This window comes from Indicator indicator, chromosome 20 (genome assembly GCF_027791375.1).
Source record: "Indicator indicator isolate 239-I01 chromosome 20, UM_Iind_1.1, whole genome shotgun sequence".
Taxonomy (NCBI): domain Eukaryota; kingdom Metazoa; phylum Chordata; class Aves; order Piciformes; family Indicatoridae; genus Indicator; species Indicator indicator.
Genome location: NC_072029.1, coordinates 17,635,612 through 17,659,194, shown reverse-complemented (window position 1 = coordinate 17,659,194; position 23,583 = coordinate 17,635,612). Strand labels below are relative to the sequence as shown.

Here is a 23,583-nt window from a genome sequence, read left to right as displayed (position 1 = left end):
ATGGATCCCTTGGTTTGGCCAACAGGAACTAACAGCTTTCGACGTTTCACCCCTGAGTCCTTAGCAGCAATTGAGGAAAGAATTGCTGAGAAAAAAAAGCAGCAAGCCGCAGTTAACCAGAAGCATAAGGATCAACAAGTTGAAGAAGAAAAACTTAGTCCTCAGCTTGATCTGAAAACCTACAAAAAACTGCCATCTCTATATGGGGATGTTCCTGTGGAACTCATTGGGGAACCCTTGGAAGATCTTGATCCGTACTACAGTGATCACAAGGTTTAAAAAGTTTCAAAGGTTTTTGTTTTGGTTTTGTTTGTTTGTTTTTTCTTTAATTTACTTTTCTCTGCTGAACTCTTAGGAGATAATAAAAAGCTCTGTTCAGGAGGTGACGAGTTTTGATTGTTCTGTACAGATCTTTGAATATTTAACTAGTGTTTCATGGGCAGGAGTGGTAAGGTATGCTGAATGTTATGTAATGTAAAGGTATTTTAAAGTCCAGTCAGTGATCAGAATTAATTATGAAAACAAGACATGCTTTGATAGGAAATACATACTGGGATAACCAATGCTTTGTTTTCCAGAGCAGTTTCTGTGATGTCTGTGGGGCTGAACTCAGGTCTCCTATACAAACAGTGCCTGTCAAAGAGTAGATCACACTGGAATTGCTGACCTACTGCTTTTGCTGACTTAAAAATATTATACAAATTAAGAGACACATAATCAAGATATTTTCTTCCTTGTAAATTAATTTTCTGTTATTTTGTGTCTTATCATCTCTGTTTATTGTACCATATTTGTATTGCATGCTGTTTGTGTTGTTGCCTGTAGGAGTATGCAAAGTAGATGCTTTAAAAAAATCCTTTCCAACTGAAATGTCTCTAGGATAATTGCTCACTACTGAAGGGGACTTCAGCTGAAGAGCAGAGGGTTCTACCCAGTCCTCTGTTGCTGCCTTTTATATATATGTCAGCAAGTCATTAGAATATAATAGTTTAATCAGAGAACATGCAGAAAGCTTTGTTCTTCCAAAGATTATTTTTTTCCCCTCAAAGAAATCAAAGTGATAGTCTTCACAAAGGGAAACTAAATCTGAAACAGTTGAAAAAAATTACATAAAGGTTACTGATTTAAATTTTGATTTAAGAGATTTCATTTTTTGCTTCATGTGGCAAAACTACAGAGCTGCATGAACCTTAAGGTAGTTTAGAGGGAATTTAGAGTTACTTGACACTATGTCCCAGACAATATGTATTTTGTAAACAACCTTTTGTAGCCTATTAAACTATCCAAGAGTAAGGTGCTTTTGAGTATGATTAACACCACTGTTGCAGTCCTAGAATAGTATCCTTTAATTACTTTGACCAGGTGAATATGATCACTTGGTCTTCAAATTCATTCCCTCACAGGCAACAATGAACTTTTATTTAGCTGGTGTCTTTCTTTCAAAATGTAGTATCATTGGGTCACAGATCCTAGTAAGAGTACAGGAAAACTTTACTCATAATTGCAGTTAGACAAAGCTCTAGGTGTGGATTTTCAAACCTAAGCATTTAATTTTGGGGGGAAATTTTGTTTCATTAAAATATTTCATATTCTCTGAACCTTTTTCTTATAGACTTTTATGGTCATAAATAAAAGGAGGACTATTTTCCGGTTTAGTGCCACACCTGCCTTGTGTATAGTTGGCCCTTTTAATCCAGTCAGAAAAATGGCAATTAAAGTTCTGACCCATTCATATCCTTTTATTGGCTACTTTTTTCTTTTTTTCTAAAGTATGCTTTACTATTTTTCTGTTATTCTGTGCCTCTCTTCATGTTAATGTAAATGTAAGTCTATGTGGCTGTGATGAAGATCTTTAAAAGGTTATGCTGAATGTTGTTATACAACAGCCAAGATATTTACATGGTGTTGGTAGAAGTAACAATCTCATAAAGCTAATATTTAAAGTCAGATTTGCCGATCATTGAGTAGCTTCTAAATGTTGTTTCATATTTTATCTTTTTCCCAAATCTCTACTGTGGTGACAAATTTAAAGTGTTCAAAAAAACCCCCAAAACCAGTTACTGTCTAGTTACTTAAGCATGAAAGCTGTGACTCGTGGCAGTGCTTTACTCTGAGAGTCTGATGTTATCCTAGGAAATGTATTTTGCACTCAAGTTTAGAAAGTCCTGAAGAATCCCCAGTTTCTGTATTTTTGCAAAAATATGAATGTAGCTTGGAGAATGTAAAAATGTGAAGGGATGCAGGTGCAAACCCATAGGGTGATTAGTTGCTGCTCCATCTACTAAACATCTTTTTTCAGTTGGAGTTATTAATTTGTAGAAATGTAACCTTCTATGCGAACTTAGTGACTGACTTTGTATGAAATGCTATTAGAAATTACTAAATTTGCTATTCAGTCCAGTGTTGAAAAGCAAACACATTTTATTAAAGGACAAGAGAACCTGCATAAGAGAAGGGTTTTTTTATGTATGTTTTCATCACCTGGCACATTAAGAAATTTTTTTGAACTTGTGGGAGAGCATAGGTGTCTCCTGTAACAACATATATATGGACTCCCTGTTTCCCTGGTTATTGAAAATTAAGCTTTTTCATCTGGTTTTCCTAGGTGTAGATCCCATACTTATTATAGGGTTGTGGTCCATTTCTCTTTATTCCATGCTCCTGTTGGGAAGAAATGGAGGTTTCTAAAGTTTCAAACAGCAGCAGACTGCAGAGGACTCAGATGTTTTTTCCCCCATTTATTTGCGTTCCTCATCTCTTCTGTAAAACATGTTTTGTCCTATCAATGTCCTAAGTTCCAACACTATCTCCACAAGGAGATAACCCATTGTTATTTTTAAATCATGACATTTACCCAGCTGAGCAGGTTTGTTGTGGTTTTCTTTGGAAAACACATGAAAAGTCCTGACCATATTCAAAACTAATTATTTGAATATCATTGTAGGGGTTTTATGTATAAATCAGCAACTTTTCTGAATCTCACTGTTATATAACGTAGCACTTTGTCCTTAACTTCTTATTCACATTATTTGTTTGCTTTATTACATGTACTGTAATACTCAATTGTGCTTCCATGGCTGTAAATAGTTTTCCAGAAAATCTCAACTGGACTGAGTAAGTTGCCTTTGTTCACTGTTTTTCTAAGAATACCAACATGCTGTACAGAAAAATGTAGTAATTCTGGGGATTCAAAATTTCAGACACACCTCTGAAGGAGATTTAGAATGACGATGATGATGATTATATCACACAGTCCTTTGTGGAGCTTCAATGCCTTTTAGAGGCTTACACCATAAGCACTTTTCTTTACGTTGGCTCTTTTTCCATCTGCTCTGACATAGAAGATTGTCCCATTTTTCCTTCTAAGGATTAAGCCTTTTGCAGAGAGTGTGCAACAGGGCCCTAACTTAGTGTTGTAAGGCAATAACCTGAAAGCCTGTTATGGCCAGTTCATTCAAAAAGTATAAAGGGATAAATATTCCATTCTTTCTTGCTGTTTCCTGGGGATACTCCTAGTTTAGTTGTTCACATTAGGAAGCCATCTACCTATAATGTCTTGTTACCTTTTTTAATTGTGCACTGTATCCAGTGTAACTTTAGTTAACATTCTGGAATTAAATCTTGAAAATGAGCCTGGGGCCTCAGAGGTTCTATGATTTTAATTCCTCTTACTTTGAGGTAAGTATGGTGTGGTGATAATGCAAGTTTAATTTCTTTCAGTTGTAGAGTATGTGTCAGAATAAATGTATAAAATGTGCAAACTTCACAGGCTAAAACAAATCTTTGCTGTTATTGTTGTGCCAAAAGATTAAGGTTTTGAAATTTTCTAGCCTGCTTTGAACATAAACACAATTTTAAAGTTTTTCATGAGGAAGTGTGAGCTATCCTTTATCCAGAAATTGTATGCTTATGGGAATATTTATAGATTTACATGAAAATCTTAATGAATTTCAGAAAGACATCTTCTTATACCCATGACGTTTCTGAAAATAATGTACCCTGTCCTATTTTACTTAAAATTTTCCAGCTTTAGCGGCATCACCATAGAAAAGGTAGAAATGTGCCTGAACATGTCTCAATCTCATTAATAGTTTTATAACTTTAATATACATTTTGCTTCTCAGATATATTTTTACTGGCATATATACTGGTGAAATATTAATAAAAATATCAGCAAGAGGATTTGTTTGGGATGAATTTACCTTTCTTCGAGATCCATGGAACTGCTTGGATCTTGTCGTTATTATTGTAATGTAAGTAAAACTCAGTTGTGCTTTTACACTCAAGGGGCAAACATGCAGATAAAACGGTATCTGATATTGCTGAAGCTCTTCAGAGTGCTTGGCATCCTGCCTGCCTGAGAGTTACTGTGCTTGAATCACCCTTTGCATAGCTGCAAAGAGGAAAATGGTCATAGATCTTTAAGGAAGACACCTAAATGCAAAGATCATCTTAGAACTGATTATTCTCAATTTAGTACATATTTAAGTTTAGTTAACTTATTTCTGTGTGCTCAGTGTGCATGTGCTCCGAAAAGCTAAATCTTTGCCATTCAGTTCTATGGTGGTTTAATGTTTTAGGTATGTTACTATGTGTATCACCACGAGCAAGTTTTCAGCTCTTCGAACTTTCCGAGTACTGAGGACTTTGAAAGCTATTTCAGTAATACCAGGTAAGAAACATCTTTTATTAATTTCCTCTCTCTTTCAGCAGTATTAGAAGGAAGTGAAAGACAAATAATTTATGATTAGGAAATGTAAGTAAAAATACCATGCTCATTCCTGTGCTTTATTTGATCTCATTGAATACTCTAAAGTTGCAATGCCATTTGCCCTGATTGTTTGTAACTGCTGTCTGTTGTCATATGGGAACACTACTGCATTGCTCAGCTCATTTTTTTTGTATGATTGAATCTTATCTCTCTAGGTCTGAAAGTCATCGTAAATTCACTTATTGAATCTGTGAAGAAACTTACTGATGTCCTGATCTTGACTGTTTCTTGCCTGAGTGTATTTGCTCTAATAGGCCTCCAGCTTTTTATGGGAAATTTAACATCCAAATGTGTCCTCAGTAACGTGACATACAATGATTCACTGTGTAAGGATGCCAAGATATATGTACCAAATAATGGAGGTAAAATTTATTCTTTCTGTGCATCTTCCTGTGTATGTCTTACGCTTTCACACAGATGTGAAAATCTAGTTGCATTGTATTTCTCACAAGCAGATATGTTCTTCCATTTGCACAAGCAGTAACAGGAAGCCCGTGGGGGCATCTGAGTGTGAGATTAGTGAAGCTTGGATTTGGAAAAGATTAGCAGTCTGTGGGATTAGAGGGAATTGAGTTTGCCATAAGCATTTTCTTCTTCACCTACACATATTGCATGGGGATCCTAATTTGAAGGATACTGTGAAAAAGAGAATTTTTCCATCACTCAATCTATGGGATTTTGCCTGTTTATCACAGAGATTCTTATTTTTAATGGAGATCAAATAAAATCTTAGTTTGTGAGTTGTGCAGTTAATAAATTATGTTTTTTTTTAAATTGCCGTTGGGACAGATCTGCTGAGAAACAGCCCTGTATGCCCTTTGCAATGGAAGGAGGCTATCACACAAATGTGGTCTATCAGAGTGTTTTTTAGAGTGCAGTAATGTATGGTTTCCTGTCAGAGTGCTGTAGGAACTGACAGCTTCTGATTTTTATTGACAACTTCTGATTCCTTCTTAATATTTTTAGTTGATATCTGCTACAGAATGAATAAATCTTCTGAAATACTGCTCTGTGGGTTCAGCTCACATCCTAAGTAAGTGAAAGAAACGGCTTTAATATTTTCTTATTTTTACCTCCAGATGTACTGTTTTATTTTTGGCCTAGAGGAATGGTGATGATTTTTCAGGAGGGTGGAATGTGTGTGTGTGTGTTCTTAATTTAATAACTAGATATTTCACATCAGAAAGAATGAAGTAAAGTACTAGGGTGTGAGTAATTATATTTGTGCTTTGTTGCTAACCACTGGCAATGTAGAATGATACAAAGGAAGAGAACAAATCAGTAATGAGGTATTAATAAACTCTCCTCATCTCAGTAAATTATTTAAAAGTAAACATTTCCTTTTTTTCTGTCCTCTATGTATTTGTTTGCATGTATCTTACATCATTGGGCAGTTTCTGTCTAATCACAAACTAGACAAAACTAAGAGTTTTGGTCTAGTTTCTTCTGGAAGAATTGTGTTGGGGAGTGAAAAAATGGACTTCCAGATAAACTGAACACATCTAGATTTGATGTTGTGTATTGGATGCTTCCAGGTACAATCTAACACTGCAAGTAAGTATTGCTTAACATTTCTTTCGTGGTCAGAAACGAGTGTCCAGAAAACTACAGCTGTGAGAAGATTGGGAAGAATCCTGACTTTGGTTACACAAGTTTTGATCATTTTGGCTGGGCCTTCCTTTCTTTATTCCGTTTGATGACACAGGATTGCTGGGAGCGCCTCTACAGACAAGTAGGCCTTTTTATTACCTCCTAGAGAGACTTTGGAGCTGTAATTTAAAGCTTTACGTCCACTGAAAAATCTGCACTTGTTTTAAAGTTGCTGGTACCAAATTTCTTTTAAAATTAATGTGTTAAGTAGCTTCAGCTGACTTAAGTTTTGATACCTTCTGCAGGTGACATTAGATGAGAGCAACCCTGCCGTGAATGCTAATAGTTTTGTGGGAGAACACACTTGGGTCAGTGATTAATGGTTAAATGCTAACATGTAAATAAATACCAGAGGATTGGGGTTTGTAGCAGATCCAACTAGTGATCTCACTGCTGCTGCAGAAGGTGTGAGGACTTGTTACATACTCTGTTTCTCTTCCTTTTAAGTCCTGACTCCACCAAACCTTTTGGCTCAACATATACACTTTCATTTCAGATAATTTTTGACTACTGGTACTAAAAATGGCGAGTCTTTATAGTTTGATTCAGAGAGTTGAATGGAACTTTTAAAATTCTGGGTTTGGCAAAAATGATACAAAAACTGCATGTAGAGAACTCTCTGGATCCCTTACACCTATCCAGTGCCTTTGCTAGAAGGGAATTACCCACTGTCTTATTCTGTAGCTTTCCCATGGTCCACTAACTTTTTCCAGCAACCTTTATTAACTGACTTGACTCCAAATTAAACTCTGAGACATTAAAAACTGAAAACCATGTAACATCCAAATGGTAAAAAGATGTATCCTTTTTTTTTTAAAGACATCTCTTCTGCTGCCATTAAAAAAAAAAGTAATAATCCATCAGTCTAAATATTGACTCTGATTTTCTAATTCTGATTGTTCAGATAATCTTAGCTTGCTTCCTTATTACTGAGGTTTATGAGTTCCTTCTGTGGTCACACATAAATCTCTTTACAGCTGAAATTGTCTTCTCATAAATTAAAATCTGATGAGTATTTGCCCAATTTGCTGGGAGTTAATTTCTTTTAATTTTAAGTTCTTCTCTGCAGTACATGGCATCATTAGGAATTATTGATGGTGTGTTACATAAAGAGAAAACACTGTACAGTCACAAAGAAGTCTGGAAGAGCTGAAGACTATTTACTTGAAGGCCAAGGGAATTCCTGACTAGATTTGTTTCTAGACCTTCTGTATAACTTAGAGCAGAGGTAGATCCTACTGTTGTTCAATGAAAACCATGCAGTATATTGGATGTTTCTATTGTATAGGAAAATAAATTGCCTCAAGTTAGTTGGTTAGTGCTGTAAATATTCATTTTGTGAAGTATTTATTACTACCTTTACCTTTTCCTCACAGACTATCCGTACATCTGGAAAGAACTACATTTTGTTTTTTCTGGCAGTCATCTTTTTATGTGCATTTTATCTCTTCAACCTGATCTTGGCTGTAGTAACTATGGCATATGAAGAGCAAAATAAAGCTACTCTCACTGAAACACAGACAAAGGAAAAATTACTTCAGGATGCCAAACAAATTCTAGAGAAAGAAAAGGTTTGTAAATTGCTATATATAATATATAATGTAGCTCATTTATTTTCTTCTGTTTGTGTAAAAAAAGGGTTTTTAATTAAACATGTGCTTCATACAATACTTTCTCACACTTTATTTTTCTTCCTCTTTCTATGATTTGTATGTATTGCTGAGAGACCTGGAACTGTTTGGCCTTGAGAAGACTGAAAGGGGATCTTATCCATGCTTATCAATATCTAAAGTGTGAGGGGCAAGAAGATAGAGCCAGACTCTTTTCAGTGGTGCCCAGTGATAGAGCAAGGGCAATGGGCACAAACTCGGCACAGGAAGTTCCACCTCAACATAAGAAAAACTTTTTTACTTTGAGAGGGGCAGAGCATTGAACAGGCCATCCAGAGAGCTTGTGCAGTCTCCTTCTCTAGACTTTCAAAACCCACTTAGACATGATCCTAGGCAACCCACTCCAGGCAATCCTGTTTTAGCAGGCTGTTGAAGTAGATGATCTCCAGAGTTCCCTTCCAGCCTGAATTATTCTGTGATTCTGTATGTGTGTGTGTGTATATATATAATTACGTAAATATTTCTGTCATACAAACAGCATCAGTCCAAGTTAAATCTTACCAAGTTTTAGGATTTGCAGACCTGACATTATATAGAAGCAGCCTGGTGGCAAGTACATAGCTTTTTATGGTATTGCAGACTCCTTTCTCTGGATATTCCTTCTTGCTGCTAGTGTGCAGTCTGATGAAGGAAGTATGAGCAGATAAATGAGCATCCATAAGATATATTGTCATTTCTACAGTTCTCTGAGATTGGAAGTTCTGAAGCTGGAAGCTGCCAGCTTCCTGAGAGCCAGTGTGCTCATCTATTTAAAGGGTGTCATGCCTCTTTTTGAGTGACTGCATGCAGGAGTTCTACCAAGTGACAAGAGCAGGAATAGTCTTTGGCCAAGCTAATGCTGTTGGTTCCATATTAATGTAGAAGGACATCCAGAGACTGCATTAGTTTCTTTGCTGTTGGTTTGGAGAGATAATAGCCACAGGTTAGATTTCTGCAATGTTTCCTCTTGGCACAGTATTGCCTTGATTTATTCATTCCTTGGCCAGTATGGGACCAGGGATCTCCTTGGTTTTATTTCCTTTCTGAGAAGTGAAGCTCTGAGCTAAGGCAACAAGATAGATTGTAAATTTTATCTTCTAACTTTTTATAAAAGATACACCTGATTTACTCCAAAAGTCAGAAAAGTCAGACTCGTAAGAGGACATACAAGTATCCTCTAGCAACTATCCAATTTCATCGTTAAGATGAAAGGCATCACCAGTTTAGCAAATTATTCCTCTTCAGCTGTTGGGGAGACTCTACTTTACTTAGCTTTACTAGGCTTTACTCAGGCTTTTTTCCTTCTGTTTTCCTTTCAACAAGATTAGTAGTTAAGAAAGGTTTAACATTTTAGGATTTAGTTTGAGTCTTTAGTCTTCTGTTGACTTTAGGCTCAAGGACCTTTCCAAAGCAAGAAAAGGAGGCTAAAAGAATTCACCATAACATTCTGTAATTCAGATACAAAATACAATATCTGAAGTGTCAAGAACAAACTTTAATTACAGTAGCTGCTAAGTAACTCTGCTTTACCTTTCAGTATCTTTCAGAGCAGCATTTTGTAATCCTATCTTTTTATTGTAGTTTAATATTTGAAAGGTAAGAAATGTTAGTGCAAAGCATTCAGATAGCATAAATTATTAAACTGTATATGATCTTAGTCCATGAATTGCCATTTGCCTTGTATTAAGACAGATCTTTTGCTCTTTCTTTCTTTTACAGATGTTGGCTGCAGGAGAAAATAAGGGTTTAAATGTCAGTTCTGAAGCATCATTTGCTGAGTTGGAAAATTCAAAAGAAAAAGAGATGAAGCAAGAAAAACCTGTTTTAAGACAAAACTTAATTTTAGGTGATCGTGGCCAAGAGGAGCATGTCTTTCAGTCGCAGCCTGGTCACTGCCAGAAGAAACTTGTAAGTATTTAAAATAGAAGATACATTCATTGGGATTGTATGTGATATGACAAGTTGATGAGCCAAAGTGTTTCCTTTATTTGCAATGTTTTTCTCCGTGTTTATTTTTTTCCCCTTCTTGCCTGCATTATATTAAATGTTTTTGTTTTTCTTTAAAGCAAGATAAAATGTAGATTTTTTTTGGATCCAGAGGAGGACAGCACTGTATAGAACTGAAAAGAAGGTTCAAAATGTACACCAGTAGAAAAAAATATTACTGGTTTTGATTAAATATCCTTGCCTTCAAAGGCAAACAGCTGATATTGTTGCATTTTTGTTTGATATTCTTTCAGCAAGGCAAGGCTTTGTTACAATGTGTTTTTTAAAAGGCACATTTATCTTATGCTGGACATCATTTTTATATTACTATTTATTCATATTCTCTTGTTCTATTACCTTCTGTTGTCTTTCTAACCAAAGAGGCAGATACTGTTGTCCTATGAATTGTCAGTGGAATCCATTAGTGATCCTTTTCGGAGACAGAGGTTAATGAGTGCAGCCACTGTTATTACAGATAATTTGGGTAAGTCATTCTTTAGAGTTTTAGTGATTGTGTAACTTGACCTGAGAGATCAAAATGTCATAAACAATCAGCGTTACTTTAAAAGTCACTAGGGGAAACGCTGCAATCAAATGTACCTTTCAATAAAATAAATATTCTTGTATCACACAAATATAACTTCCAGTTACTGAGGGTAAATCTTGCCTGACCAACTTGATTGTCCTGTACAGTACAATGACAGGGGCTTGTGGATGAGGGGAAAGCAATGTGTTCATTTACCTTGACTTCAGCAAGGCTTTCAGCACCATCTTGTCTCATACAGCATTTTTTCATCCGACTTAGAGTTTTAGGGTCTGCACAGGTGGAACACCAGCTGGACAAAATAATCATAGAATCATAGAATCAAGAAGGCTGGAAGAGACCTCAAAGATCATCGAGTCCAACCTGTCACCCTAAACCTCATGACTATCTAAACCATGGCACCAAGTGCCATGTCCAGTCCCCTCTTGAACACCTCCAGGGATGGTGACTCCACCACCTCCCTGGGCAGCACATTCCAATGGCCAACCACTCTCTCTGTGAAGAACTTTCTCCTCACCTCCAGCCTAAACCTCCCCTGGCACAGCTTGAGACTGTGTCCTCTTGTTCTGGTGCTAGTTGCCTGGGAGAAGAGACCAACCCCCACCTGGCTACAACCTCCCTTCAGGTAGTTGTAGACAGCAATGAGGTCTCCCCTGAGCCTCCTCTTCTCCAGGCTAAACAGTCCCAGCTCCTTCAGCCTCTCCACATAGGGCTTGTGCTCAAGGCCTCTCACCAGCCTCGTTGCCCTTCTCTGGACATGCTCCAGCAATTCAACATCTTTCCTAAACTGAGGGGCCCAGAACTAAATGATAATGAGTGTATGTTTGGGCTTTGAGTGTCTGGTGAAGAGGTTGGATTCTACCTGGAGGCATATAATTAGTGGAGTCCCACAGGGGCATATCCTAGGACACATCTTGTCCTAAATGACCTGGCAACAAAGGGCTTGCTTATGAATTTTGCAGATAACATCAAACCAAGGGAGATCCACTTGATACACTGGAGGTAAGGGCTGCCATCTAGAGGGACTTAGGCTGGAGGAGTTCCAACAGGAACCTTATGAAAATTCAACCAGTACAAATGTAAACTTGTGCATATCTGCAGGAACCACTTGCAACAATACAGGCTGGAAGCTGGCTGTCTGAGAAGCAGCTCTGCAGGAAAGACCCTGTGGGTCCTTAGGAGCAGTGAGCTGAGCCAGCACCATGCCCTTGCAGCAAGTCCAATCTCCTGGACTATATTAAAAGAAGAATAGCCAGGAGAAAGGTGATTATTACCCTTTATTAAGCACTTGCTAGACCACATACTGTGCCCAGTTTCCACTCCCATGCCAAGCCCAGTAGAAGAAGTACAGAGAGTTCAGTAGAGGGACACCAAGTCAGGGGCTGGAGCACTTACCCAGTGCTTGACTGGTGCAGCCTAAAAAGAAGATGTTGAGAGGAAAATAATGCTACCCTTCCAACGTGTAGGAAGATGTTATCAAAGAGATGGAGCTGGGTTCATCACAATGGTGCACGTAGTAGGAAGATGAGACAACAGAGAGCTTCAAACTGTGTGTAAGGAGAAGCTTTCACCATGTGGACAGTCAGACAGAGGAACAGGTTGTGCAGTCTTTGATATTACCATGGCAGACTCTGCTTTGAGGAGGCTGTTCTACCAGAGATCTCCTGAGGTCCCTTTTCAGTGTGATTTATGAGATGACCCTATCCTCAGCAATGGACACCAAGATATGAGGGATGCCCTTCTTCACTTTATCCTGGACTTTTTTTTTTTTTAACCCATGCTGCATCTGTGACTGTGCAGAAGCACCTCACAGAAAACATGTTATCAGTTTCCCAGACAGTTATTTCTCCTTATGTAGATCCTTTCTCATCCTTCAATAGTATAATAAACACGGAGCAGGGTAATGCCAGTTATTTCTGTACTTCTGAGGTTTGTTAAGGGTGACAAATAGCTTGTGATTAGCTTGTAAAACAATTTTTTTTTTGATGATGCCATTCTGCTCACAGAAAATTGATTTTTCTTTTCAATCTGTTCTATGACTGCTCTTCGGTTTGTTTTGGGTTGTTGTTGTTTGTTTTGGTTTAGGGTTTGTGTTTGTGTGTGATTTTGTTTGGTTTTGTTTTGGTTCCACTCTCTCCTCCCCCCCCACCCCCCAACTATGCTATTCCAGGTAAAATTATTCCTATGCCACTTTCCCTTCTTGTCATTTAGAACTGCAAGAGTCAAAACTGAAATGCCCTTCATTTTGGAAACGTTTTGCTCGGAAGTATCTCATTTGGAATTGTTGTCCGTTCTGGAGAGCAGTCAAAGAGAAGGTGAAATTGGTAATTTTGGATCCATTTGTTGATCTCCTAATCATGGTTTGCATTATTGTCAATACCTTCTTCATGGCTCTGGAGCACCCTGACCTGCAGTCTGAATACAAAACCATGATTTATATAAGTGACAAGGTAAATGAGCTCTATGTTAGGATGACTATGGAGTTGTAACTCACAAGCACTCATACTTTTTTGAGTGGCTTTTGGCTGAATTTCTTTTTTCTCTTTTCAGGTCTTCACCCTGATTTTTACAGCAGAAATGGTCTTGAAAATCATTGCTCTAGATCCTTACAACTATTTCCAGCAAAAATGGAATATTTTTGACAGCATAGTTGTTATGATTGGCCTAATAAGCTTTCAAGAAAATCTGTCAGCTTTCAGGCTGGTAATTATTTCTTTTTTTTTTTTTTAAAAAGCTCATGTGTTGCATAGATTTGTAAAAGATTACAGGGAAATAGCCTCAAATTATTTTACTGATGAATGTGTTAAATTTGTTAGTAAATAGTAAGCCACCATGAATGTTAATTAGAATGAACACGAAATGACTATTAAAGAATACTTTAAATAAGTTTATCATACTGTGTGTATTGGATACTACAAATCCTCTGGCACAGTGCAATGCCTTGGAGTTCTGACTCAGCAGAGAGTTCACTTGTTCTGTTAGTTCTGTACAGTGGCACTGCTTGACTACATTTCACACTTACAAAAATATACTACCTGAGTGTTTTTATGAGCTTAAGGATAGCAAAAGTTTCTTTACAGCTTTTTCTTTGGACTTGAGGCTTGTTAAATAATGTAGCTTTCCTCAAGGCTTAGACTTGGCCTTGAGGTCTCTTCAAGGGTTTCCTCTGTCTTAGGGAAAAGAAGGACTAGCTCTGAAGCGTCTATGTATAATGTTACTTTTTTTTGCTTATGTTCTTACTGTGTATTTAGAATAGTATATTTACTATCTACTTCTAACATTCTTTGTAGCTTTTCAGAGTCATGAAATCTAGAAATTCAGTTGAAGTGTGGTTTATCTTGAGTACCACGACTGGGAGATTTTAATTGCCCTGAATGCTAATTTGACTAAAAATGTCCTTTTTAATCATGAGGGTGCAGACCCTATTTTAAGTCTGTTGAGGTCCTTTAGCAGTCCTCTGTTCTCAGTAACACTTAACCATCTGGTTTAGGTTAAAACAATTGAAAACTTTTCTTTGGGTGGAATTTTATGATGATGTTACTGAAGTGAAGACAGCATGATAAGTACAGGGTCTGGCTTTTATGTGTGCTGTGCTATTTATTCAGTCTTTGCCACTCATGTTATTCTCTTGTGTTTTACTTGCAGCTCAGGATCTTCAAATTGGCAAAGTCCTGGCCAGCATTAAATACTCTCATGAAAATAATTCTAAACTCAGTTGGTGCTCTGGGTAACCTCACTCTGGTTTTGATTATCACTGTATTTATTTTTGCTGTAGTAGGAAAGCAGGTTTTGGGCACTTACTATGACACTAATCGCCTTAAAATCAGCACTGATGGGAATTTACGCTGGCATATGAAAGATTTTTGTCATTCATTCCTGATTATATTCCGAATATTATGTGGAGAATGGATTGAAACCATGTGGGAATGTATGGAAGTGGCTGGAAAAGGGCTATGTCTTCCCATTTTCTTGCTAGTCCTGGTGATAGGAAACCTGGTGGTGAGTTTCAAGCTACATTTCAGTTCCTACTGAGTGCATCCTGTTATGCTGGCAATTTTTTTTTCCCCTAGGCCAACTTTATCATTTGAAGAGTATTCACATTATACTCTCTTTTGGATGTTACTAAATATATGTTTTTCTTCTGTCTTTTTTTTTTTCTCTTTTCCCCTTTCTTTCGCTTTCTCACACAAGAGACAGGTGCTAAGAAAAATCATAGACTCATAGAATCAGTCAGGGTCGGAAGGGACCACAAGGATCATCCAGTTCCAACCCCCCTGCCATGGGCAGGGACACCTCACACTACATCAGGCTGGCCAGAGCCTCATCCAGCCTGGCCTTAAACACCTCCAGGGATGGGGCCTCAACCACCTCCCTGGACAACCCATTCCAGGCTCTCACCACTCTCATGGGGAAGAACTTCTTCCTCACATCCAGCCTGAATCTCCCCACTTCCAGCTTTATTCCATTCCCCCTAGTCCTATCACTACCTGGTATCCTAAGTCCCTCCCCAGCTTTCTTGTAGCCCCCTTCAGATCCTGGAAGGCCACAAGAAGGTCACCTCAGAGCCTTCTCTTCTCCAGACTGAACAGCCCCAACTCTTTCAGTCTGTCCTCACAGGATAGGTGAAAATACACAAAGTTATTCCTTCTACCAAGAGTACAGAAGTGCTATGCTTTTGATAATTTGGTGTCTGAGTTCTACCTCCTGTGTGTTGCTAGGATCAAATAAGCAAACTGTTCAGTGCTTTTATTGCTTATCAACTTAGTACCCAGATATTCTTGTGTATGTCACACAAATCAGACCTAATGTATATATACATCATCAATCTGATGTTGCTTGTTTTGTTGGTCTGTACTAGATCCTGTTTGATAGTTAATGATATTAAAAGCTGTCTTTGCTTTTTTAACAATATATCTTCCTCCTTGTACATTATGAACATCACAGCAGGTGAAGATATATCTGATATACCCAAACTCTCACTTCTTTCTTGTCCTGCCATTCCTTCCAGGAGCCATATTGTACTATATTTGTATTGCACTGTGATAGTGAATAATTTGATGAAAGTAAGATTGAGAATTTGACTTTTTTAAATCTTAGGAAGGTTTTCTCAAATGTCTTTTCTGCTAGCAGTAGTGTCTTCAACTTACTTTAACTATTTTAAGGTTCTCAACCTATTCATTGCCTTGCTGCTGAGTTCCTTCAGTACTGACTCCTCGATGGGACAAGAGGAACGTGGACAAAAGACCAAATGTCAAATTGCCATTGCACGGATTTACAAGGGCCTGCAGTCTGTGAAAGACAGAATTTGCGATCGTTGTGGCGAGATAATGAAACGGAGACACAAAACAACGGCCAAAAGGAAGACTTTGGTGAAGATTAGTGTCAAAGACATAGAAAGCAATAACTATGCCATGACAGAGGTCAGAAAGGAGGTAGACAACAGTAGTTTTGACATTGACTATTGCAATACTGAAGAGAGTTCCTCAATAACAAGGAGATACAGAGGATTTTTAAGGAGTCGTAGTACGTGTGTTCCCATTGAAGCCCCAGAGACGTGCACAGATGAAGGTGATGATAAGCACAATGCCTGCACAGAAACAGACTATGGAAAACAGGTAAGGAACTACTAATGTTTGAAAAAAAAAATTACTGGAACTTGCATGTGTAAATATAATCTCGAAGACTCAAGACTGAATGTTTTCCCTTCCTTCCTAGTATTATGCCATGTCAGTAGCATCAAAAGCAGGTGCTATTTCTGGATAGATTATCACTGTCTAGGTGGACTGTAAGGATCCATTTTCTGTGGCTTTGGTCATAGGGGAGACATTGCCAGTGGAATATCTTTGGACAAGTTCTCAAAGAAGCCAAAACTGCTGATCACTTTGGGATTGTTTGTGGCTGCTCGAAATATGTTGTCTACAAGCATTTGATGGCAGAAATTCTTTCCCTGCTGCAGTGGAATCTGTTGTTGCTTGGAATCTGTAGTGGCAAAAGGACTGAGGGCTGAGTGGGGTCACTTTGTTCTTCTGCCTGTAACTAGAAACATGAGACTATTGGAGTCCAGCTACAGAGATTGATACTGAGCCAGTTCATCAGAACTTAGTGAACTGGATGAAGGAATCCATCAGTGGGATGAATGTAGGCTTTGAGCAATGATACATTGCCACAGGATTTGAAATCAAGGAAGAAACCATTCATTTACCTACTTTTTAGGGATAACATTTAATTAGTTGTAAAAAGGGAAACATGCTGCATTTTGTGGATGCTTTAGGTTCTGCTAAAGAATTTAGACTTGTAAGAATGACTGACAGGAACAAAAATGTGGAAAATCAATTGTTTCACATTATTTCATGCAGAGAGACAGATTAAGACATAGAGAACAGTGCCAGAGCTCGAGTGGTTTCAGTCAGATTTCTGGGACTTCTGAAACTATAAGTGTTTTTTCAGAAACACACCCAAAGAAAGAGCAAAAGAGGTAATTGCAACTTCTGTCATCTGGTGGAATAGTCTGGAGATGAAAATTGCCACAGCTTTTCTGTCCTATTATTTGTCATATTATTTTGGTAGTTCAGCAACATGAAGATAATTTATAGGCTGCAGATTTTTTTTTTTTTAGGGGAGGATAATAAGCCTTATTTAGTAGCCTTAATAATGAAAAGCAAGTAAATTTTCTTCTTTGCCCTTCTCCTGTGCAGAAATGTGATTCTGGTAGCTATTCTGAAGCCAGCACTGTGGATCCAGTTATTCTTCTGGAGGTGTTTTCCCAGCCAAAAAAGTCATACCTACCTAAGGACTGTTTTGGAGAAAGTAAGAAATTTTATATACTGCAGTGACACTGAACCAGTATTCAGAGATACCTGATTGGAACATTTCTGAATTGTCAGAAACAGCTTGAGACACTTGTTTATACATGTGGAAACTCAGTTAAATATAACTGAAGCTAGCACAGAGATAGAGCAAGGTTAGGATGTTTGAACACAGGCTTTTAGTATTGTGAAACGCTTGAACTGTCACAGAAGCTGCAGGGTATCTGAAGAGACCTAAAATGGTTCTAAACTCCTGTGTTTAGGCAACAAAATGCTATCTTTGGAGTGTGATTCAGTCTTGAATTGAGGCATTAGACTGTAGGTATTTGTACAGGAGCAGAGGAACTCAAAGCACTTCTAAAGAGGCAGCTGGAGGTCAGTTAGGATATGCACATTGATAGCTGGTATTTTAAATGACACTTCAGCTGAATTTGTCTGAGCTCCCAGTACAGTGGATGAATATCCAGTCAATACAGGAATTCAGAAGGCTGTGCAGCTCATTCTGACATGGACACCTACTGCTGGTTGCCTAAATGGTTCCTTAGACTCTCATAGTTCAATCTTCCTGTCTTTACAGATTAATGAAGAAACGTTTGTGGTGCAACACAGTGAACAGAGAATCTAGTTGTAGCTTCTCTGCAGTGCAGTCAAGTGGACTAATCAGTAAAAATAATAATTTAACTAAACCACTACTATGATATTATATATTTTCAAAACAAAAAGAATAAATGCAGGAAACAAAACAAGCAAGTCTTTTAGAGAGAAGTCATGGGGGGTTGTGGGGCACAAGCTTCTCTGCTTTTTACATGTATGAGTTGCTCTATTTAAAAAGATTATGTTTACATACAACTTTTGTCTGTTTTCTTTTTCATTTTTCTTTTTCTGAGCTTTTAATTGTTTCAGCCACAGCATCCCCCCAGAGCAATTCTTTGTATAGCAAATTCTTTGTATAGCCTGTAGAAGCTCATTTGAAGATGTCTTACACTGTTTTGATTCTGTGTCTGTACACTTACCTTGTAACTAAAATGCTGTTCTTTCTCTTTTCAAGGTTGTGCTGAATATTTCCCATGTTGTGCAGTGGATGTCACTAAGTTTCCTGGCAGAACTTGGTGGAGATTTAGAAAAACCTGCTACAGAATCGTTAAACATAGCTGGTTTGAAAATTTTATAATTTTTATGATAATATTGAGCAGCGCAGCACTGGTAAATTCAGTTTAATTTCTCAGTTTTGAATTGTTGGTTGTCAGTAAAGGAAAAAAATCATATTATTATATAGAATTTATTTCTTTTACTCTAACATTCCTTTCATCAGCAAGATGGAAAAATATATTAAACATATCCCTTATAAAAGATAAGATTCTCCTTGAATTGGATAAGATACTTAAATATATGGAATCACAGTCTTAGCTCTTCATGGAATATGCTTCTTCATACACTGCTAGTGTGATTGATTAGGAGGCTAAACCAGGGGCTCTGGAAAACTTAGTAAAAGTACTTCTAAATTTGTAAAGCATAGCAACTGCTCAGTAAAACTTTAGATTTAAAATCATCCAAGCATTATGATGATCAGAATCTAAAATTAAAGATTTTAGTGGCGTAATATTTTGTTGCTACTCTGATTATATCAAAGCATTTATTTGTTTATGTTGTGTATATTTGTTTTCAAAACATGGTCACTAAGTCAACTGAATTTGTTAATATAAAACATGATATAATGCAGAAAGAACATAACCAACTAGTATGAAAGTGATCTGTATGGTAGATGCCAGAATTTTCCAAATGAAATCAGTGCTGTGTGCATTTTGGGTGGCACATCTGATCTTCATCAGGTATTTGAAGAAATGTTGAGTGCAAAGAACTGAAATCATGCTATTTTTTCAGCTAAACTCAAAATGAGATTGTACTTACTTGACAATTTAGGTTTTTACTACTAAGTATAAAACTAAGAGGTGGTTGCCCATAATTTCAATATCAAATGGTTACAGCAAGCCAAATTGTATTACTATTCAGTTTAAAAATAGCTTTCCTTGAAACTATTCAAACTGGTTTGACAATTACATTCTGAATTCCAGACGTTTGAAGATATTCACCTGCATAAGAGAGAAAGAGTGAGAATTGTCCTAGAGTATGCTGATAGGATATTCACCTACATCTTTTTGTTGGAGATGCTTCTGAAATGGGTAGCTTATGGTTTGCGTAGTTATTTCACAAATGCCTGGTGTTGGCTTGACTTCATCATTGTATGTGTAAGTATGGCTTTGAATTTTGGTAATTTCTATCTAGGGAACTACATGTAAAATCTGATCAAGTCTAAAAGACAGTTTCCAATTGCTGGAAAAACGTGCAATCCAAAGAGAGTTTAGGGACAAATGGAAATTGTAAGTAGTAAATAGAAGATCCTTAAGGGAATTGATATCGAGATGCTGGAGTGGGTCCAGAGGAGAGCAACCAGACTGGTGAGGGAGCTGGAGGGAAAGTCATATGAGGAAAGGCTGAGGGAGCTGGGCTTGTTCAGCCTGAAGAAGAGGAGACTTAGAGGAGACCTTATCACTCTCTAGACCTACTTAAAAGGAAGTTGTAGTCAGGTGGGGGTCAGGCTCTTCTCCAAGGCAACTTGTGACAGGACAAGAGCGCATGGTATGAAGCTGCACCAGGGGAGGTTTAGGTTGAATAATAGGAAGCACTTCCTCACAGAAGGGTTGATTAGGCACTGCAGTGGATGGACTGCCCAGGGAGGTGGTGGAGTCACCATCACTGGAGGTCTTTAAGAGATTGGATGTGTCACTTGGTGGCATGGTTTAGCTGATGTCATGGTGTTAGGTCATAGGCTGGACTTGATGATCTCAGAGGTCTTTTCCAGCCTCAATAATTCTGTGATTTCATTAGGTATCACTATTGTTGAGGATCATGTTGGTTATAAAAAGCTTTTTGAGTGTAGAGATTAGTGATCAGAAATTAAAATATATTAAGATGGTAGAAAAATTTACACTGTTGTTAGCTCCAGCATTAAGAAACAAACAAAAAAGTAAAACTGTTTCTTTAAAGGAGAAGAAATGTAGATGTTAAAGGGAATGGAAAAGTGTTGTTGGAAAAATAATTTACCAGAGAGTTGAAGTAGGAAAGTATGTTTTACCTTCCAACCAGAAAAAATTTTGGGAATCATAGAATAATATGGGTTGGAAGGGACCTCCAAAGGTCATTTAGTCCAACCCCACTGGGGAGGGAAAAAAATGAGGGGGGGGAAAAAAGAAAGAAAATAATTGTTTCAAATTAGAATGAAAGAATTACATTTTTATAAAAAATATTAGGAAAGAATGAAGTAAATTTATATTATGATAACTTCAAATGTGCATCTCCTTAATTGAAGTTCCTGGTCAAAGATACTATGACAATCAGCCTGTGATTGTCTACTGACATAAATAAATAAATTTTCATGTACCATTTAATAATCTCAAGTTTCAATTCAATAAACACAGCTGTCACTTGTTTCCTGGGGATTAAGTAGTGTTTCCAAAGACCCATCACCATGTTCCTCTGGGAGTGCCCTGAAGTCTCTCAGGACTCTTAGAGCACTGAGGCCTCTACGAGCTTTGTCAAGATTTGAAGGAATAAAGGTGAGGATATAAGGGGGTAGAGTGTGTGTGTGCATATTTTGGAATAGCTGCATTTGAAAGTTTTGTGAAAATGACAGCTTGAATCTCATATTTTGGGACTTTGGCATTGTGCAAGACTGCCTGCCTACTTACATCTTATAGTTGCTATTTTGAAATAAGACCTAGCACTTTCAGAGTTTTCTGGTGGATCCATAGGGAGAAAATGGGAGCAAATGTACTAGCTGTGAAGGACATTCCAATTAGCTATCTGGGGAAAAAAAAGATGGCAGTATGGGTATATAGTATTGCAAGAAATTGTCCAGATGGGTTGTTGAATCTACACCCTTGTGAAAATTCAGAACATGAGTGGACAAGATGCCAAGAAACTTGATCTGTGTTGGCACATCTGGTCTTCAGAGGTCATTTCCAACGTGCTTTGTTCTGTGTCATTCTACTGTACAAATATTATCCAAGGCTAAGATAAAAGGCTCAGAATTTTCTCATAATGATAGGATCTAAACACTTCCAAAGAGATTTTCACTGCACCTCACAAAAGAGTAGTGAAGAATGGTGAAAATAGATCATAGTCCTCAGTTTCCCCACTGGCAAAAAGTGTAATCCTGCATGTCAGCATCAAATGAATGTTCTTATCACTGCTGGTGTCAGATCCCTTCACATCACCAGCACAGAAAAGCTGGAATCCTGTTTTCACTGGTACCATTTTTGGAAGAGAATCCCATTACTGCTCATCATGGGTTTGCATTCAACTTGTCCTCAGATGTGAGCTGAAATTCCCCCCCCACCGACAATAACCAGGCTAGCCCAGTCTGGAAGCAAATGAAAGCTGTATTTACAAAGCAGAATCTACAATCTATGATGAAATGCAATGAATATGTACAAATATACAAAATTCACAACATTTACATATATATACAATCAACAGAAAAGCACAACCGATCTCCCTTTGCTTCCCCCTAAAGGGGACCCTTCCCAAAGGGGCCTCCCTCTCCCAGGAGCCTCCCCCCCAGACGCCCCTTGGACAGAAAGCAGAGTTAGTTAGAGCAGAAAGTTGTTAACTTAGCTGCCAAGGTCAGTGTGTTATCTTCAGCCAGAAGAGAAGAAGAAGAAAACAGCAGCCAGACAGCCCAGCAACTGCCCCCACTGCAGAATGCAGAATGTGCAGAGTGCCCACTTTGTTTTGGGTAATAGTTCTTAAACATTTCTATCTATCCAATGGAAGTGTTTAGAACAATCGTTATTTTGCTTTCTTACACCCAATAGTGACTTATTTACACTCTTTCACTTTCTCTGTTCTGAACTTTGCAAGGTAAAAAATTAAAAAGACGGTTTCAAACCATCACACAAGTGAAGGAAAACTGCTGACCAAAACAGCTCAGTCTTCTGCAGGCCAAACTTCTCTACCTTATGCAGCATGCAGACAGTTGTCAGTGGTCACTGAGTGAGGTTCATTTTGTTATGGAGAGCAAGCCCTTCTCTTACAAAGCCCCTCCAAAATGAAAGAGAAGGTTATTTATGGCATTGCAGTAAAAGCAGATTACACAACCCATTCCCCTGTACCTCATTTTCAGACCCGATAGATGCTGCAGACTCGTAATTTTGTGTATGTCTTAGACCCAAGGGTGATTCTGGTTGCCATTTGTTTTACCTCCTCCCTCAAAAGGCAGTATAGATACCACAGACTTACATGTTAGGACAAGCTTGAAGTTGGGCTGAACGCTGCCTTTACATCTGTCATCTCCTAGATTTATGAGTGAGAATCTGAAAGAGATACAGAAGATAAACTAAGCAAAGGTTTTCTGCAAAGGTGTTCTATTGAATGTGAATAATTCATTCTTTTCTTTCCTTCTTTTTTACTGAAGGTTGTTGTGAATGCACTCTTGGGAGCTATCCCCTCAATCCTGAATGTTCTGCTTGTGTGTATTGTCTTCTGGCTCCTGTTTAACATTGCAGGAGTAAAACTACTTGCAAAAAAATTTTCAAAATGTGTACTCCAGAAAGGAAATATTAATCTAATTAATAACACTGATGATTGTGCTGCCTATAATGGAAGCTGGACAAACAGTGATGTAAACTTTGATAATGTTGGGATGGGGTACTTGGCTCTCCTCCAAGTGGTAAGTTGTATAAAATCATGCTCATTTTTCTTTCCTTCAAGCAGATGTGTTGAGGTGGAAGTTTAGACTTGATCTTAGAAAGAAGTTCTTCACAGAAAGAGAATGGGCTGCCCAGGGAGGTGGTGGGGTTGATGTCCCTGGAGGTGTTTAAGAAAAGCCTGAATGAGGCACTTAGTGCCATGGTCTAGCTGATTAGATAGGGTTGGCTGATCAGTTGGACTTGGTGATCTTGGAGGTGGGTACTGTAAGCCCATTGTACTTCTTTTTCTTGCACTGAAATTGGGGATGTTTTTTCTTTTTTGGATTCCATAAATATTTCTCCTGTCTGTAAGTTGCTCTGTTCCTCCCAAAGAACACTTCAGCATACGCAACCTGGTGTTAAAATCAAGAACTGAGTTTCATGGCTTTGCAGTTTTGATTAAAATCCTCAGTCTAAAATAGTTTGCATG

General features: G+C 37.8%; 1 protein-coding gene across 1 annotated transcript in view; it reads left to right on the top strand.

Moving 5' to 3' along the window:
• Window positions 1–23,583, top strand: part of LOC128973742 (sodium channel protein type 5 subunit alpha-like) — a 30,561-nt gene continuing 6,978 nt past the window's right edge. Inside the window, exons 1-21 of the mRNA XM_054390139.1 lie at window positions 1–273; window positions 1,613–1,731; window positions 3,025–3,114; window positions 4,125–4,253; window positions 4,581–4,672; window positions 4,927–5,151; window positions 5,738–5,804; window positions 6,359–6,503; window positions 7,798–7,992; window positions 9,790–9,978; window positions 10,438–10,540; window positions 12,812–13,050; window positions 13,151–13,303; window positions 14,246–14,599; window positions 15,763–16,215; window positions 17,296–17,407; window positions 18,455–18,609; window positions 19,479–19,656; window positions 20,293–20,338; window positions 20,948–21,020; window positions 22,880–23,134. Of these exons, the coding sequence (XP_054246114.1) occupies window positions 1–273; window positions 1,613–1,731; window positions 3,025–3,114; window positions 4,125–4,253; window positions 4,581–4,672; window positions 4,927–5,151; window positions 5,738–5,804; window positions 6,359–6,503; window positions 7,798–7,992; window positions 9,790–9,978; window positions 10,438–10,540; window positions 12,812–13,050; window positions 13,151–13,303; window positions 14,246–14,599; window positions 15,763–16,215; window positions 17,296–17,407; window positions 18,455–18,609; window positions 19,479–19,656; window positions 20,293–20,338; window positions 20,948–21,020; window positions 22,880–23,134 (3,645 nt within the window). The remainder of the gene's footprint in view (window positions 274–1,612; window positions 1,732–3,024; window positions 3,115–4,124; window positions 4,254–4,580; window positions 4,673–4,926; window positions 5,152–5,737; window positions 5,805–6,358; window positions 6,504–7,797; window positions 7,993–9,789; window positions 9,979–10,437; window positions 10,541–12,811; window positions 13,051–13,150; window positions 13,304–14,245; window positions 14,600–15,762; window positions 16,216–17,295; window positions 17,408–18,454; window positions 18,610–19,478; window positions 19,657–20,292; window positions 20,339–20,947; window positions 21,021–22,879; window positions 23,135–23,583) is intronic.